The sequence below is a fragment of the Dromaius novaehollandiae genome, chromosome Z (genome assembly GCF_036370855.1).
Source record: "Dromaius novaehollandiae isolate bDroNov1 chromosome Z, bDroNov1.hap1, whole genome shotgun sequence".
Classification (NCBI taxonomy): Eukaryota; Metazoa; Chordata; class Aves; order Casuariiformes; family Dromaiidae; genus Dromaius; species Dromaius novaehollandiae.
Genome location: NC_088132.1, coordinates 1239886 through 1259394, shown reverse-complemented (window position 1 = coordinate 1259394; position 19509 = coordinate 1239886). Strand labels below are relative to the sequence as shown.

Sequence of the window (19509 nt, the reverse complement as noted above, 5' to 3'; positions counted from 1 at the left end):
AATTTGATTCTTCACTATATCTTTAGTTTGCTGCTGATGGGTAGGCCTGTAAGTTAGCAGGCAAAATCAGTAGTAACTCAGTGTCAGATCTCCTCTAGTTTACACTTGTTTCTTGATGAGTGTTCTGGGTTATCAGATATATGCAGGTCATGTTACACTTTTACATGTGTGATTTGAGTTGAACTAGTGTGTATGTATGAAAACTGTTTTTCTATGTTATGAAAGGAGAAACCTAACAGGTATTATTCTGGGGGTCATGAAGATGGTGAGAAATCAACTGGATTTTTTTGAACTGGATATAGAAATGAAAAAAGTTCAGAGGAATGAAGCAGTAAGAAATAGTAAGCGAGTGAGGATAGACTCTGCCTCTTCTTGGGAGAGTTTAAGTGTGCTTTGATGTAGCCAGAAAATGTACAACTCAGTTTGAGGCTACAGTCAGCACACCCTTATCAAGCTAAATGGATATAGGAAACTTTGGGTGTCCCAAGTAATGGATAAGTTGTGGTAATACTATTTCTTCACACTTCAGAATGGTTCCCGTATTGATCCCTGGTTGTCCCCCTAGGACTTCTAGTTTCAGGAGTGTTTATTAATGCTAGTTTCACTCTATGAAAAAAGAACAGATCTGAAAGATGGATAGCATTGCCCATAAGCTATCTAGCTGTGTTTATTTGGTTGCTGTGCTTAGGCTGAGAAACCTGCCAGAACCTGAGCTGACCTGTACTGAGTTCAGTTTAGGAAGGGTTGGCGTCTGAACTAGAAGACCTACTGAAATGAGAAATTAATTGTTTTAGAAGATCGGTTGGGTTCTCCTTTCATTGACTTGGTAAGAGCATCATATGGCTACACTCTCGCAAGTGGATATGCTGCTATGGCATTGCACTGGAGCAGAGTGCAATGCAAGATCTGGGTTTATTGGGCAAAAGCTATGGGGTGTGGTCTAATGATTAACCTCTACCAGCAAAAGTACTGTCATCTGAAGTGTGTAAATACAATACAGAATACAATACAGAATATGAAGTTACTACACTTGCTTGCTGCTTCACAATTTTTTATGTTAATTTATTCAAATGTACCATCATATTGTTTGAGAGGTAGATGGCACTATAGTTACAGAAATTCTCTCATTTTATGCACTAAGGATTACTGTATTAATACCAAGATTAAATAAAGTACTGCTGTTTAAGAAAAGGATGTTTCACTGATTTTTCAAAGAGAAAATTGGTAGTATAATTTAGGTAACTAGAGCTTTTCCAGATTTTTGAGTTGGAGTTTACTTTTAACTTCTAGTCAGAAAATCATGTTAATTAGAATACTTTGCCCAGTACTGTTCCTCTAAAGAAATTAAATGAGGTAAATAGTTTGTTTTCAACCAGATGCATAGAACTGTGCATATGGGCATGAAAACAGTTCCAAAAGAGTGCAGCTTTACAGTGTATCACTGCTAGCTTTTGTGAGATTTCTGTACAAGATCTGTCTTTGTGTAATTTTTTTTCTGGTGGAAGTTTAACTGTAGTGTACTCTGTGAAAGTTAGAAGTAAAATAGCACCTGGATATCCATTTTTTTGAAAGCTCTTTTCTTTAGAAAAGCATCCAACTTAAGGAAAAGGAATAACTTATTTGCTCTAGCTAGTTCAATTTTGTAAGTCTGAAATGTGTTTTTCTGCAATTGAATGAAACCAAGATTCTTTATTTTCCGGTACAGTTTTATTTCTTTTTAATTACAAATGTTCTTGTTTTCAGTCTGTAGAAGCTGCCTAGTGAAGTATTTGGAGGAAAACAACACCTGTCCAACATGTAGAATTGTTATACATCAGAGCCATCCATTACAGTATATTGGGTAAGTGTGAAAGTAAAAGCACAACTAGTTTCACTCTAAACTGTGTAAAACTCGCTAATACAGCACAGCTTTCCCCTAGATTTTCTTACTTGCTTATTAGTATGTTAGTTTAAAAAGAAGCTTGAGTAGAAAATATGATTTATGTAAAGGACATAAGGGTTAAACTTTGCCATAATAGATGTTAAGGAGTTGCAAATTCATGTTTGTCATGCTAAGAGCACCCTAAGTATGTGCTTAAGTGTTAATTTTTCAGTGAAACTTAATGGGATTTAGTCACTTGTTTTGTACGCCCACGTCGCAAAGGTTTCTTATATGAAACGTCTGTATGAATTACACTTTTACTAAATCATGAAAACAATGACTGTCAACTGAACAGTGGTTTTCACTGTCTAACAGGCTCATGAGAAAAATAACTGTTAGCGCTGTTCATGGGTGCAGGTAAGAATACTGGCAGCAAAAAGCATTAGACCAATGCCTTTAATCTCTGCAGTCTCTGAGGGATTTGGGCTTTTTTGCCATCTTCACCCCTACATTGAGCTCCCTCACTTTGTGATATAACATAAATTTGGTATTGTCCATCTATTTCTTTCTTTTTTTCTCAGTGTTTTTGTTTGTTTGTTTTGCAAAAGGTCTTTCTCCAGCACTTTCCTTTCCATTTGCATATTTCTAAGATATCTGTCAGATGCTCGTAGCGTGTGACTTGGCTGAGCCTGCACTGAGATCTGAACCACAGAAACTTTTCCTGCTGGAAGAGTGTTGTGGCAGTGTGTTCCCACTAGCTGTTGCATATCAAGTGGTCTTTTGCCTATCTTCATGAAAAGTTGGCTTTTGTCTGTGGCATAGCTTTCAGTGTGCATCTCTCAGTTCTATCATAACTTTTGGAACAGTGCTAATAGAAAATGAGTCTGATTTCTCTTTTTGCTTTCACTGTGAACTCTTGATGTTCTGAAAACAGTTTCTGAGTTGCTCAAAACTGATTCTCATTCAGGAGCCTGAAACTCATTATGCTGTCTCTATAGCTTCCAAGAATAATGATATACTCTCATTATACACCATACAAGTGTATGCTTTGAAAGTAGATGCCAGTAGGCAAGAAGGAGTAAGTGTCAGTTAAAACAGCATCTTTGTTCCCTATAAAACTACAGGAATGCAGCTATGCCTTGGTTCAGAAGTTTGGGGCTGGGAAGCGTAGCCTCAAGTTGAGTACAGCAAGGGAATTTAGCAATTCCTTGTGGTCACTGAATGCCCATCATCCTTCCTGTTGAAAACTGATCCCTTCTTCATTTAGATTCTCTGTTCTCCTTCAAAAATTAAAATATTCTTCAGAGGAAGTATATTTCCAGAACTTTTTACAAAATACTGCCCTTCATGATTGAAATAGCTTTTGTCCAGCCTGTTTTTGCAAACTTTTTCTCTCTCCTTTTGGAATAAGGAATTGATAGTAAGGAGTTTTACAATATGTCTTGGAACATAGATTTGCACTCCAGTTCATCTCCATTCATTTGGGGAGTAGGTAAACTGAGGGGATCTCCTATTTCACAATTGTGAATGCAATTCTCACCTGTGATCTCGTAGTGATGTCCGGCAGACTCATTTATGTTGAAATATTTTTGGGGGTGTTCCTGCAATTGATACGTGATGCTTGAAAAACCTAACCTGCGCAAATGTGATTGCTACCTCTTGAAATTATATGAATTTTACAGTTACTGATATTTTGATCCTTCTTGTACAGCTACTTAAACAAGAGTAATGATTGATTGTAAATCTCTAATTTGTCACTGTTTCTGTGGTGGTTCGCTGGTCTCCACTGCTGCAAATCGATCATCTCAGTTGATGAGAAACCTGAGTACTCTCATAAACCTGTTCTCCTTAGGAATCAGATCCAATATTTGGTATTGCAAACTCCGTTTGGGTTAATGCCCTCACAGCAGCTTGACTTGGCCTTGAATTTGCTTTTGAATTGGAATTTAAGGTAGTGTTTTGTTTCTTTGAGTGACTTATTTTAGACTACGGATCAATATGGGCTGCGGATCCAAGTGTAGAATCAAACCTGCCTCCCCTCCAATTCCTGCCATATGTGGGATTGGTCCTTCTCTTTTGTCTGGGCCATGTTACCTCTTTAGGCTTCTGAGCTATGTAATGTTGCTCATGGATAAAATGTTGGTTTAAGAGTGAAGTCAAACTTTCTGTTGCATTTTCTTTCTGTGGACTGTTGCATTTTAGGGAAAAAAAAAAGCAAAACAAGAAAAAACAGTAAAGGTAACTAAATAACTTAGGAATGTGAGAAATTGAACTGAAGGGGTAACAAAAAGTTTTGTACTAGGAATGCCTTTATGTTAAAGTTGTGAAGGAATTTTGAGACTATTCCTTGATGTGGGTGGGAGGCCATCTTCTAGATAGTCAAGGCCATGCTTCTTTTCCCTTCCATTGGGTTTCTGTCAGTTTCTGGCTTAGCCTGGACATTCCCTGAATTACTTTCTTATTACTGTCCTCTCTTGTTTGATATAAATATTGATTTGAGAATTGAAACATTTCTGACAAGAATTTGGACTTTTGCAGCCAATTTAATACTGGAATATATTTAAGTGAAATGTTTTGAATCAAGGTGGCTAATGCAAACTTGTGATTCTGTTTTTTCCTTCTAGCCATGACAGAACAATGCAAGATATTGTTTACAAGCTTGTGCCAGGCCTCCAAGAAGGTAAGTTGTGGTGTGACCTATTTTAGTAAATGCAGATTTGCTTTTTTAACATTAAAGCAAGCTTGAGGTGATGAAGATGCAGGTGTGTGTTGGGGAGGGAGGGAGTGGGAGATTAAGAAAAAAACAGTGGAAAGCCTGCCTGTGTTTGTTCCATTTCTGATATTACTTCTCTATTTTTGAGAGAGTAATTTAATTTTAGAACAGTATTAGCAGTATTTTTTTTTTTTTTGAGGGAAAAAAAAGTGAGAAAATGCTGGGAATATTTCATGGAAAAGTAGTATTACATAAAGTAGAATAGCAGTTCAGCTTTTACATGTTGGCATAGTATACCTCTCATATGTTCTTGTTAAACTGTGTGCTTACGCCTATTGCGCCAGCTTTCCAGAAATTTCAGAGGTAGAATGTAATTGTAGAACAATTTTTAGTTTCAGTGAAACTTTCTTCTAATACATGACCCCTTTGGTAGCAGGTAACTTCTAATTTGTTTTTTTTTTTTCATAATCCTCTTTGAGACTCAATCCGTTCAATGAAAGAAATGCTTTACAGTAACTACTCAATAACTTTCTTCTGTGTTGTGTTACAACTTTCATTTAAATAGACTATTTTAATCTAGTTAAACTGCAAAAGCAGAACATTCTAAGACATCAGTAAGCAAGCTTAAAAAAACAGAAATTATTTATAGCATACTGAAAATCAGAATTAGGAGTGAAACTAGTGGTATGGTTGAAATATTGCAGGTATGCCTTAAAATATGGTATAGCATTTAATATCTGTCTCACCTATGCTAATAGTAGTGGTATAACAGTAGCTACACAAATGATTTGGTAGTATTCTACTGCTAGAGAATTATCTCTGGCATGACTTGATACAACAGCAGAGGTAGAGAATAGTACTTTTTGCTGGCAAACCTGTTCTACTTGACAGGGAAGGGATTTTGAATCACTTCATAAATATTGCACTAGAATTATTTCAGGGATTAACATTTACAATTTAAAACAGCGGAAATGAAAAAGCAGAGGGAATTCTATCACAAGCTGGGTATGGAAGTACCAGGGGACATCAAAGGGGAGACATGTTCTGCAAAGCAGCATCTGGATTCCCATCGGAATGGTAAATGATCTTTTGTTTTTTCTGTCTTGGATGGTGGGTTGCTAGTAGACTGCTGAAAGAATCTGTCAGAGGTATGTGTCTACAATCATATATAACATATATATATATAAAAAATCATATATTACAATCATAATTGTTTTATAGCACTGTGGCATTGTAAATTACAGTGGGTGTGGGATTGTAGCTTTGCCTCTCTTTTGTTCTCAGAATCTTTCTTTTTAGCTGTCCATAGGAAGTTAGTCCTGGTGAAGGGCATCTCCGTAATAGCGCCTACATGGGAATTCTCATTTTACCAGCTTTTGAGTGGCTAGCAGTTGATTATACTGAAGATTGTGCTGTATACTTGTTCCTTTCTTTCGTGTGTGGGGCTAGTGTTGGCTAAGCAGATAACCACAATTTGGGAAAAGCAAAGATCATTCTATATCCCAGTCCTGAGCTGTGCTGTTTGAATCATATTAGCTTTAGGAATTGCTGATGTTGGGTGCTATGCCACATATCTGCTTTCTTCTGTAAGGTGAAACTAAAACAGATGAAAATTCAAACAAAGAAACGTCTGAGGAAAAACAGGAAGAAGATAATGACTATCACCGAAGTGATGAACAGGTGGGCTCATAGGGTATTTTTTAGTTTCATCTTGTATTTTAGCTTTAGTCCTGTGATACCTTGTCGAAGATAAATAACTGTTCAGGGATTTTTTTTCTTCTGATATAAACAACATAATATGTTCCCCTATGCTTTTGCGTAAACATGAATTTTATCTTTGAGTTTTGGCAGGAGTGAAGAATACTTTTTGAGATGTTTTCATTAAGATTTGGTAGTTCTGTTTCTTTGAGGTTTCCAAAGTATTGGCAGAAGTCTCTTGTGACTTTCAGTTCAACATAAATTCAAATTATTTGGGGTCCCTTTCTGAAGGGGTGTGTTCCTGTGCCATTCTGACATACTGAATTGAATGTGTATTAATAATTATGATTAAAAAAATTTTGTACTTTTGCTAAATTGCTATTTATTTTATTTTAAACCTCTGATGCTAAGACAGCATTAGCCCTACACCATAAGTGTAATATCAAAACCAGGAAATCTGGTAGAAAGTTTTAAATGCAAATTACATTTGAAAATAAAATCTGCTATTGGAAGAAGCAGGCCATCTTGTTTATATATACCTGTGTGCAGCGTAAATTAAACTTGGATCAATTTTCCTTTCAGTGATGGTGTAAGGTAACTTTCAAAGGGACGGTATCTTGCACTAGATCCTCTTAGTGCATAGTGCAAGTAAACCTTGTCACAAACAGCTTAAATCAAATAACAAAATAGCTGGATGAGAAAAGAAGTGAGAATTGGAGCACAGAATTTGAAAGGCCACTGTTTGCAGCTACTCTTTGAATTTTAAAATCTGTTACATCATTGCATCTGTTCATTTTAAATGTTGAAGCAGTCTTTTAAACATGAATTAAACATTTAAATATATTACTGGATTTAGCAGTTGCAGTGAAAGCAAGAGGTTACATTAGAAGCAATCATTAAAAGTTTGGTTTGTTATCATGCATCTCACTCTGGCTTTGCAGGTTCCTCCTGAACTAGTTGTAACCTGTGAAGTTGGATTGGAGCAGTCTTGTTCCAATATATTAAAGAACTCTTCCATTAACTTTTTTGCCCAAATCCTTTTTGGGTGGAATGGTGCTTATCACTGAACGGACAAAATTTTAAGTGTTCTCTAGTGGTACTGCATGCATTTTGGTTTAAGAAATACTAGTCCTCTATGTTTTCAGCTTATTTTGTTGGACTAATAAAAGCTGCCTATGGAATACATAATGAGGACTGCAGAAAATTGTATCAGCCAACCCCAACTGTTTGTTTTTCCCTAAAGGTAAGCATCTGCTTGGAATGCAATAGCAGCAAATTGCGTGGATTGAAGCGAAAATGGATTCGCTGCTCAGCACAAGCAACAGTCTTGCATCTAAAGAAGTTCATTGCCAAAAAACTTAACCTTTCTTCTTTTAATGAGGTAATATTTTGGTTTTTAAAAATGATTTTGGAAAAAGCGTCGTAGGAAAACTGGCATTACTCTTTCGCAAAGCTGTGTCTTCCAATCTGATTTTATTTTCAGAAACCTGAGGCATACACCATTTCTTGAATTATGTAATACTTAGCCATTTTCTTGTCCTTTATAAGCTAAGCAGATGAGTTTAAACAAAATGGTTGTTTTTTCATTCAGATTTATTTTTGCTTTTAATTTAGGGTTTTTGGTCATCTTTCCTTTAGTTTTCCCATCCTCCTCCTCCTCATCCTGAATAATACAATGAAACTGTAACTCTTGTTGATTCTTGGGTTTGTACAGTACTTGTCATTTAGTTGGCAGTGCATCTTAGTGCATCTTTTCATGTCCACATGTAAATAGTCGTGCCAAAAGGCTTTGGCTATGTGCTTCCGTACACATTCAAACTGACTCTAGCAAAGTGTTTTGTATGACCACTTCAATTCAATTATACTCGCTCTTGCAGAGAATACACACTCCTTGCAGGCTATATGCAGTAACACTTAAGCAGTGCTGAAACCCAGCTTAGAGGAAAAGCAGCACAAATACTTTGTTCTTCTCTGTGCTTGGGGTGAAGCTTAACCTGATGTAGTATTAGCTAATGCCTACCACAAGCGGAGTGTTATCAGATACCTACTTTACCCTTCCATTACGGGGAATACTTAATTAGTCACTTTGTGGGAAGAGGTTTTGGTGAAGGTAAAGAAAGAAAGGAAATTCTGTCCTCTTTGCTTCTCTCATTTCAGGTCCCAAATTAACACTTAATGGCAAACCTGCGAATGCAGCCCCTGCTTAACACCTTGTTGGGTCTTGATCATAAGTCTCTTTGCATCTGGTTTGACTCTCAGCCTGCCGTTTCCCAACCTCACACCATGTCACTGACTTGTCAAATTTCATTAAGATTTTTCATTCAAATCAAGTCATCTGCTTTGCAGTCCAAAATGTCAACACATTCCTGCTCAAACTTTTCAACTGCCAGTTTGCGTCTGTTTGGTTCTTCCTTCCTAGCTTCTCTGCACTTCAAACCACTCTGTCTTGTGGTTAGAGTACCTCCCAAAGCACAGCTAGCCTTCCTGACTCAAAACTCTAACATCTCCTGTGTTGCCATCAGCAGCTGGCTCAGAAGCTGTTGACTCCTGGCTGTGGCCCAGCAGGCAACATACCTATGGTCAGTGTGGAAAATGGGGATTTTTTTTTTTTCCTTAAACGAATTATTCTTACAGACAAAGCTTTGCTTTGCTGTTTAAGCAGTCCTTTCCACTGCAGCAGTCTGTGATGTAACAGCCTGCTGGGCTCTTTCTGAAGGAACAAACTTAAATTTAAACAGTACTTGTGCACTTCCAGGGGTTCTGTTTCTTCCTCTGCCACCTCCTTTTCTTCTTAAAGGGCGCTCAAATTGTTGTGTGACTAGTGTGTCAGTACGTAGTAATAGTTTCATGGTAGAAGACTTCAAGCTAATGGGCAGTTGGTTGGTGGCTATATTTCAGGTTTGAGTTAATGCTGGCCAGCTAAGCTGTGCCAGTGGATTGCATGAACAGTCTAGCCCTCCTGGGTTGTGTGATAAAGTCCTATCAGTATGTGCCACCTTGGTGGAACAACATTTTCATAGATACTACCAGTTTTAGTTCAGCTGGCAGGTAATCATTTGATCTCACATTCTTACATATGTGCCCTTACTGTTTCTAATATCAAGATCTTTAAAAACTGAGATAGAAAAGGAAAAACAACTCTTGAGTCTCTGCAAAAAACTATAAACAGAATATGTAAAGGGGGCGGCAGACAGCTTTTAAAAATGGATCTTTGAAGTAGAAAGTCAGCTGCATGGTGTTATGAAAAAATTGCTCACAGCTTGTTAAATGACAAAGCTGTCTTTAAATAAGATTTGTGAATTGCATCTCTTTGGCCGTTTTATTTGTCCTTTTTAAAAGCACATATGCTTTGGAAAAAGGGCATTAGTACTGCTTGAGAAGCTAAGTTTAAAAAGTCCAGTTCATGCAATATTCCCTAGGTAGGTTTAGTTACAGTCTTTCATCACTTTATGTTGAGGAAACTCTCTCTATCTCTCTGTTTTGTCTCGTGGTGCCATTTTTGTCTACTTGAGCAGCTATAAAGATGAACAGTTCCAGTGTCTTCAGAGGAGGGGGGGGAAAAAAAAAGTCGTCTAACATTTATAGTATTACCTGAAATGCATTGTTTCATATACTGTGTCCCATTGAGTTAATTATCTCCTCTTTTTTTCATCAGCTGGACATATTATGCAATGAAGAGATTCTTGGCAAGGACCACACACTCAAATTTGTAGTTGTTACTAGATGGAGATTTAAGGTATGACACAGTTGTTCCAAGTAAATCATGAAATGACTAAAGAACAAGGCTTACTTTAAAAAAAAAAAAATAAAAAGTCGTTTGGGCCTATATGGCAGTAACTGTAAACTCAGTAAAAAGATATATTGTAATAAACATCTAATATAGCATTTTTAAGAACTAGGTATTAATTTTGTTTCCAGAGAAACCAAAGGAAAAGGGAATGAAATGTAATTTGTAAGGGAGAAGGGGATGTAACATCAACTGTGTAGAGAGGGAGTAAGTGCCATACTTGTCTACTTTAGTTCAGGTTAAGTCAAAAGTGGTTAAAAATGGCTGAGTATATATTTGACTTGCTGGTGGTAGTTTTTTTTAAACAAAATCAAAAATCCTGAAAGCTGAGCAATAAATAGTTCGGTGTTTACGTTGAGTGTTAGTTATCACACATGTAAAATTGTCAACTTTACTAAAACGGTTTTAAGAATGCTGTGAAGCTGAGCATCTAGGAGGAAAGTCACATCCACAGAACGCTGTGTGGGTATTTGGGAGTATTTGAAGAAGGAGTTAGTATTCATAATGGATAAGCAACACAACCTATGCTTCCAGCAGAACACTGAGGCAGAACTTTGGATGCATACTCAGAAGAGGTACGAGTGGAAGTGGGAAGAAGTTTTTGTCTGTGTGAAGAGAAATTGATTCTAAAGGGACATACAGTGTAGAAGTTAGTGGTGAGTCCTTGCAATGCAGATAGGCCACAAGTGGAATCCTGCTATAATCTTTATCATGTCATTCCTGAATGATCTAGAAAGGGTTTGAATAGTATACTGACGGTTCACTGACAACACTGTGGTTATTTAGAATAGTGAAGACAGAGGTTGACAAAGCACTGAAGGAAGCCTTCACAATTCTGGGTGACAGGTGATTAACTGGCATCTTAAATTTAATGTGGGTAAATGTAAAAGGATGCATGCTGGGGAAAACACTGGACTGAAGTCTACAAACAACTCAAAGACTCTGAGCTAACTGAACTCATGAGGCTTCAAAGATGTAAAGGTATACTCAGTGGTAGAGCTAATGGAAAAAAAATAAAACAAATGCTGTAGATTATTATGAAAAGAACAGAACTGAAGGAGAACACTGGGTGTGCTTCTGTAGAAATATACTATTCACCTTCGTCATAGGAATCTGTGCAATTGTGAGTCTCATGGAAAAGGGAACAAATACAAACTTCCTTCTCCAGTAAAAGAGATGAAGGACAGCAAATGAAACTGGTAGATGGGAGGTTCTGAACAAACAAATGAAAGCGATTGTTTACAGGACTCGTGGAATTCCTTGATGCAGAATGTTGTGGATATTACAAGTTTTTACATTCAAAAAACAATGGATACATTCAGGGAGGAAGAACTGAGTGAAAGTTAAGTACAAAACAGTACCACATCTGGCTTAGGAAATTCCTGAATGAATAATGGCTGGAGTCTGGGAATATTCTTCACTATTTACTTGGTGTATTGTTGCCGTATCGTTATGCTCTTCTCTAGACATTTCTATTTGGCCCTGCTGGGAATGGATTCCTGAGCTCAATAGTAAGACCCAAAATGATTGGTCTTTAGGTGATTGATTACTGAGACAAAAGAGTAAGGATTCTTCACCTCTTGTCTGAGCTCCACAGATAGGTGTCTTGGTGACATTTTGACAGGTCGGACTACTATTGTGATAGTTTGTTTAAGATTTAGTTTCTGAAACAGAAGTTTTTTCTACTGAATAGAATAATTTTGTTTTTACTTCTTAACATGTCTGATGTTTCTGTCTTGCAGAAAGCACCTCTACTGCTGCATTACAGACCCAAAATGGACTTGCTGTGAGAGAACTTTATTGTCCTTCTGGACATAGTTTTTTGCAGAGACTATCATCTGGCACCTTCTTAGTGCATCACTAGTCACGTGACACAAACCAGCCGAATAATTTTGGAAGACTCTAGCGCTCTCATAGCAGACTATCCTTCTGAATATTTCTTCTAGGGATGTGTTATCTGAATTGCTAGACAGAAAATATTTATACTTTTTTGTACGAAAGAGATAAATCACAACTCAACAAGACACTACCAGCACTAAGTTTACAGATACTGAAAATACTTCATAGTTCCACGTAGCTCAGCCTGATTTGTTTCTTTGCAGTTACACAGAAATAAGTTAGAATGTTGTGGGGTGATTTTAAAAAGTTGCTTTTGACACCAAATTGCATTTAGTTACTTTTCATGTCTTGATACTTTTAAGAATTTTATCCACTATATTTTTGCAAGGTGTTCCTGTCTTGAGTAGTATGACTCACATTGGCTTTTATCAAGTTTTTCTGTAGAGCATTGAACGTACCTAATGATATAGTAAGTGGTGATACTTATTTTTGCTGCATTGAAAAATTCCTGAAAATCTGGGAATCCAGTAACTTCATTAGTTTTGCCCAATGATTGGTCTCCTATATTTTATGTTTTAGTAAAGCTTTGATATCCCCTTTGCATGTTGATTTGATAAGGTTAATAGAAATAAGTTCAATTGATTTAATGTGCCCTGATATTTTGCTGTGGCATAAATTGCACCACATCACAACAAATACTCAAAAGTACTAGATTGGTGAACTCTTTTAAAAGTAGACATGTCTTATATAGTGGAGGCTTGCAGAAATCAGTTGTTGCTTTAGAGACAGTTTGCTCTCACTAGGTATTGAAACCATGACTGCTGGGCAATACTGGGTGATATTGCACAGTTTTCACTTCACTGGTCACAAGTTCTTCATTTGATTGCTGAGCAGCTTTATATTTTTATTTTATCATTTTTCTTACGAAACCGCAACATTTCCTTTAGTGCAATTACTAGCTATATTGGGGGTCAGACTACATTATAGTAGCACCTTCTGGCCTTAATTGGTAAATTTGCTTGCATTGGCCCTAATGGACGCAAGCTAACATTTGTATGTGTATGTGTTTATATATGTTTGTGTGTATATATGTATGCACACATAAATCTATATTTGTTACAGAACCCACCCTCAGTAGTGCTTAGCAGGGTTCGCTGCACTGTTTGAAAGCTTTTTGAAATAGCTTTTTAAAATACATAATAGTTGAAAGTGATTTCTGCAAGCTGTATACTGTATAGCATACATAGTACGGTTGTGAGTATGTTTGGCACAGATGTCAAGTCACTGAAAATAGGCTATGCATATTGGTGGCAGCTGGAAATTATTAATCCTCTAACTTTTGGAATAGTTTTTCTGTCAGCTGAAAATGCTAGTTTCTATATATAGTATTTAAACCCTGTTATTGTTTGATAAAGTATCTTTGGAAAAGAAAATCAGTTTACCTATTAACACTGCTCTGCTTCCTCCAGCTGTGTTCCCTCCCCCCTTCTACAAGAAAGTATTGCTTAAAATATTACTTGACAACAGGAAGCTGATCCTGCAGGAGGTTTATGCAAGTGTTTTAAATTCTCTTGCCGCCTCTTGTTTTCAATGCACCACATTCCTCAGCATGTCTCCCACGCTTTCCTTCTATGGAATCTTCGATCCTTCTTTCCTAGTTCTGCTGCTGCCAGAGGGATGCTCCGGCTTCTCTTATTTATCTTTGAAAACAGGTTCTTCATTTTTGTTTATAATCACAGATATGAATGGGAAGGAAATCGCAAAGAATGCAAGCAGAGAAAAAAAAGAGGAGCCTTCTGAACTACGGGGATGGAATGGAGGCCCCACTAAGGCTGAAAAGGGCTGCTATCTCTGTAAATGAGGACCTGAGATAGCTATATTTTAGTGTTTGGGTTAAGCAGAACTTTTCCACATTGAGACTGTGTGTATGTGTGCGTGCGCGCATGTGTGTATGTCTGTTGTCTGCACACGCGTGTGTATGAGCAATGGAATTAGAACGTGGCTTTAGTTTTGCCTTACTGTGTCAGGACTCACTTACCTACATTTGAGCTTTTATCTATAGTGAGCATTAACTGAAGTGGTAGAAAAGACAGGTGAGATCACAGGAGTCTACATTTTTTCTAATCTTTTCATAAAACATTGAGTACAGGTGGTAATGGACGTGTGCACAAATTGACATGCTGGGCCTTTCTGGAGCTGTTCATGTGATTATCACTGTCCCAGCGTAAATAGGGACTGATTTTAGCCAGTGAGGCCCAAAGAGTGCAAACATGGCTGTAAATGTCCATCCTCTGTGCACCCTGAATATACAGACACTGGCTCTATCTGTTGTAGACATAGAGTTCAAGCCCACAGACAGCATCTTGATTAAGGTGGTTCAGCTATAGTCTAAGGGTTTAATAAAAACATAAATACATATATATATATATATATGTGTACATATATGTATGTGTATATATATACATATACATGATCTGTCTACCTCAGAATGTGTAATGCAGAAACTTTTTCTAAGATCACACATAGATGCAGTGCTGTTAAAGTACGTTGGGTTTTTAGTACTTTCCTGTGCAGTTGTACAACTGAGAAGTTAGTTATGAACACGCAAATTCAGAAGGCCCTCTGCCTTTCAAAACTTGGTCTTGCTGTAACGATCTACAGTATAGAATATATATTTGTAAGTTTGTAACCATCTTTGAAATCACTTGAATTTGTTATGGTGCTATCAATATATATTGAAAACTGTTGATATCTATATGGGTACATAAACTGAAGCCAGTATTAATACCTATAACTGGTTTTTGCTCATAATTATGTATAACTCCGCTTTTGCAATGTGTTTAAACTGATAAAACCTCAGAGGTTTTTAAAAAAACAAACAAACAAAAAACAAAACAAAAAACCCCCAAACCAAAAAAACCACAGAGCAGTTATTTTTTTTAAAACACATGTTACAACATCTTCACTACAGAAACTCTTTCCCTGGGGAGGAACGGGATCATGTCTGCACTGTATGCTTGTTTACTCTTGCCTTATAAAAAGACTACAATATAATTGAGTTCAAGTCAGAGTGAGGGCTTTGGGTCAGAGTTCTGTTACACTTGAGTGAAGCTTATAAGACTTTATATCAAGATTATATTGCGTAAAATAATATTGATTGTGTTCAAAGTTGGAGAGAAAGTCGGATTCAGCATAGATATCTCTTGGTCCTAGTGAGGTCATGTTCAATTTATTTTGGCTTTAGTGAAGATGATGTTACTGTGAAGTAGTTTTCACAATAGCTTACGCTGGAAAATAATTGCAGTAAAAAAGTATCTTGTTGCATTATCCTCAGCAGTAATGAGACTGATGAATCACCCAGGCTTAGAGTCTCATTAAATATAGTTTTCATTAAAGATATAGAATTCAGATAGAATATATAATATTGAATTTAAATAAGATTTGGGGTTTTAAAAATTAACTTTATAAAATTATTTATTCTATTTTAAGCCTTCTGTCTTATTTTACCATCCAAGTATTTTTGGTTTCAATGGTCCAGCTTTATTTACGGGCATATAAAATGAAATTGTAAGATGTTTTTACAAGCTTCTTCCTTTTACATTGAGTTAGAGTAGCTTTTATTTGTGTGTTTTTGTTTTGTATGGATAAAGAGCATTACTTATGCTTTTGTGCAATAGGTTTGAAACATGCATTTATTAGGCATATGTTTAAATTGTAAATGTAGCATCTACTTACTGATAAATTTAAAAGGAATGTAGATGGCATTTTTTCACTTGTTCAAATGGGTTTTATTTGGAGCTATTATTTGGGGAGCTTTTATTTTATTTTTTAAGAGTGAAGTTTGGGATTTTAAATTTGTGTAAGTGCAAGAACTACCTGTCAGCAATATTTTAAAATAAATGATCTGGCAAGAAACCTTAATGTGAACTGTGGAAGCAATCGGCAAGACTTGCAGCCTATCTGAAATTGTTTTGTGCCATTGTTATGTCTGGTAGCTGTGTGTACCATCTGACCTGGGAATATTTATTTTTTACTGGTTGTGCAATAGCATACACAACACTATCACCTCTGGGGGCATGGGACCATTACAAAATATCAGACTACAGCTATGATGGTGCTATTTTTTCAATAGGCTATGAGCCTTTGAAAGCTTATCTGGCTCTGTTGTCTTTATAACAACATAATTAGTCCTAGGAGATTCATTGAGGTTTTTTTCTACTGCATGGTAAATGTAACCATACAACTAGCCTGCTTTACAACATTTCGAATCTTACTATTGAACTAAATATAGTAGGAAAAAGCCAACCAGTTTGTACATCATCAGATGTATCTTAGTAAGCTTATATAGTACTTAAATGCATTTCATACAGAAGGCTGGACTGTACAGAAAAATCTAGTTTGTGTATTTCCTCAGGTAACCACTTCAGTTTGAACGTTTCGCTGGAGATGTTAATGCAACCTGCACTTCATTTCCTCCACCTAAAGCTGGTAACAAGAGAAAAAAATGTCCTACGCACTAAAATCTCTGCATAACGTATAATTAACTGTAGCTGAGATGTCTTAACTTTTGTCTCTTTTAGTAAAAAATTGCAGAGGGAACTTAAGGAATACAGACCATTACTTCAATCTTTGCTTTCGTCAATTTACCTGATTACATGTTTTGATATTTGTGGCAAGCCAACATTCATGTTTTACCATGGAGTTCTGATACGTTTATATACCCATTAAAGCTCCAGTCCTGCTGTTTGATGCATGTAAGTGGATCCTTAGGGCTTCTTGGAAATCTTTTGAAGCCATAATGACTTGCTTAGATCAGATTGCAGGGTAGGGACTAAATATCGAAGTCTGTGAACACTTACATGGGTAACTTTGCTTATAACGTGGATGGTTCCACTGAAACTGGTGGGATAGTTCATGCCAATGTGTTAGGAGTGTTTGCAGGATGTAGTCCTGTTCTTTTAAAGACTGGGCTGATGTTCAAGTATCTTTTTTTTTTTTTCTTTGAAATTCAAAAGTATTGGTTTAATAGGATCTTTAATTAAAGTGACTTAACTGGACAAAAGGAGAGTTCTTTCATTCTTTCTGCAGCAAGAATAATTTAAGGTTAAGGGACAATAAGCCAGTGCAACCACTAAGCCTTTATCCTCATATGTGGCATAATAAAGATACTGAAACTGTCACGGTGTAAAACCATCTTTTTGGCTTAGCTTCATTTGAAAGTTTACATTTTTTATGCTTTGTGTTGCTGTGTAATTTTTGTACTATTGGTGGCTAGTTTTTGTCTGAATAAGCCTTTTGGGATTATTGCTTAATGTTTTAATTTTATGATAGTGAAGCTTGTATCCAGTGTTTTGCCAATTAATATTATATGCTTGTTAATAAAAGCAGAGAAACTAACTGAAATCCTTTCAGGCTGGAAGTTATTGTCCTATTTTTCCTGAGACCATAAGGAACTAGCCAGTGTAATACCATAGGACTGAGCAAACACAGTATGACTGAAACAGTGGTGGCATGCATAACCATAATGAATCTTTATGCCTATTGCCCATTTTACTCAAACTGGCTTACTCAAAGTGGCTTCAACTGCAAGGAGAAAACAGTTGCTCTGGCAATTTATGTATTTGTGGATAGAAGTGTACTTTACCCACCTGTATATGTTCCTTTCAGTCTCGCCCTTACCCCATGATGCTGAGGTACAGGGGCAGACTACAGCATTCTGGAACGCTTGACATTTGCTTGGAAACATGTCAAATTGAAAAGCATACCACCACAAATCCTGATTTTGTATTTCTTAAGGACTGAGAGATATTTGATGTTCTTTTTTTATTTTTTAATCAGCTAGGAAAAAGGTCTCTTAGCTATAGGAAGTTTAGATTAATTAACGTGTTTTGCCTTTGAAAAGATTGGTCTAATGTGCAGTTTGGAAGACATTGCCATTTGCCCTTTTGGTAACTTCAAAAGACTTTTTTCTTCAAAATCCTTGAGAGCTATTTTAAGTCCAGAACAGATCATGAGCTTTTGGTTTTGTTTTTCAGCTGACATGAATTTAAATACTCTAATCTGGATACTACAGTAAATTGCAAAGCAGGTACTACAGTAGGTGAATTCCTTGCAGTGTCTGCATGCAGTAATGAAAATATACAGACTTGTGTACTCTTCATACTGAGAGGTCTGGAAGGGCTGCTCTTCTGCTGTTGGCTTATTAGGAATTGCCAACAATTGTGGACTGTCCTGAAGTTCAGTTTTTTTTCCTGCTTGCATCAGTGGTAGCCACGTATAATTGTCCTAAGCAGATTAGGTATTTTGCCACTGATTTACTTCATTTAAATACCAGCATGAGAAACTTATCTCAGGAGGGTCACTTTGTCTACATATAGTGAATAAATAAAAGTGAATAAATGTTACCACTAATTCTGCCTGAGCAAGCATGACATCTTCTAAATCTTTCATACTCTCATTATTAGTGGCTCTGACACTTCCCTTGTACATTGTAATGTTGGTCACTTCCATCTATGAGTAAATCAATGACGGGCCTGATTCAGCCTGCTTCCTCCCTTTTTGTATTTTCAGCAACAATTCCAGGAACAGTTCCACTTCTAGAGAAGAACAAGTGCTAGAATGGAACTATTCTGCTTTATGGTAGTGTGATTACAGATTTCTCCAACCTCTATAAATGCTGGAATAGTTATGAGAAGAATCTCTTAGGCAAGCAGAAGTATGTAAGGACATAGTACTGCACACAAGTTGTGGACTCTTTAATTGGCATATATGTCATGAGGAAATTGCTCAGGTTTTCAAGAGGAATGACTTACATGTATACCTCACTTCAGGAATTATTAAAGGCACTGCCATCAGCATCTCTTGTGAATGTGAAAACTTTTTGGAAAAATTGTCATAAGTCATGTTTTGTATTGTTCCATGTATAATACGCTTGTAGTGATTTGGACTGTCCTCTGGCTTTGATTTAGACAGAAAAAAATAAATTCTTTAACATTTTATCTTTCATTTCCATTACTTTATGGTAGTTTGAGTCGTTTAGAACTAGACTGGATTGTACACTGTAAAAAACCTAAACAACAGAAATATAAGATGGGACAAAAAAAATTTCCCTCATTACCTGAACACAGTCACTGATCCCTTAAAGAAGAGTAGAAACGATTCTAGTTTAAGTGCAAAATTCCAAAGTCTCACAGAAGAAATTGTGCTAATAGTCATGTTTGCAAGCCTTGAAAGCATAAAACTGCCCAGTAGCTAATGAGTAGCAAAATACATTTTATTTCCCTGCAGAAGTAATCCAACGTGAAAAAGCTCTAGCTGATAGTTCTTCATATTCTCATTCCCCTGGCTGACTATTTTAGTTATTCTGCAATAAAAATCAGTAATTACAAGTGGAAGATCTCCTTTTTATGTAATAACTTTCTCATGTATTTTTTAAGATTGGAGCAGTCAGAAAAAAATCCATATTAACTGGATAATACTTAAGATGGATTAACTCAATTGTTAAACCCTTCTGTAGATATAACCACTCAGATTAAATTGATCTTGATTCAGGTAAATTTAATTCAGTTACGCTTCTGAGTAAGTATCTGAACAGGATTATCTGTACTGCAA

The 19509-nt window shown here is 36.5% G+C and overlaps 1 protein-coding gene across 9 annotated transcripts in view; it reads left to right on the top strand.

Annotated features, from left to right (window-relative positions):
• Positions 1 to 18896, top strand: part of LOC112982743 (polycomb group RING finger protein 3) — an 89802-nt gene extending 70906 nt beyond the window's left edge. For 8 of the 9 annotated variants that reach the window (XM_064502930.1, XM_064502926.1, XM_064502931.1 and 5 more), the window contains 7 exons: positions 1744 to 1840; positions 4486 to 4541; positions 5541 to 5651; positions 6166 to 6254; positions 7516 to 7653; positions 9928 to 10008; positions 11802 to 18896. In XM_064502930.1, coding sequence (XP_064359000.1) covers positions 1744 to 1840; positions 4486 to 4541; positions 5541 to 5651; positions 6166 to 6254; positions 7516 to 7653; positions 9928 to 10008; positions 11802 to 11849 — 620 coding nt within the window. In that variant the 3' untranslated portion in view covers positions 11850 to 18896. The remainder of the gene's footprint in view (positions 1 to 1743; positions 1841 to 4485; positions 4542 to 5540; positions 5652 to 6165; positions 6255 to 7515; positions 7654 to 9927; positions 10009 to 11801) is intronic. The other variant, XM_064502932.1, reaches the window with a different exon arrangement.
• Positions 18897 to 19509: the final 613 nt, after the last annotated feature.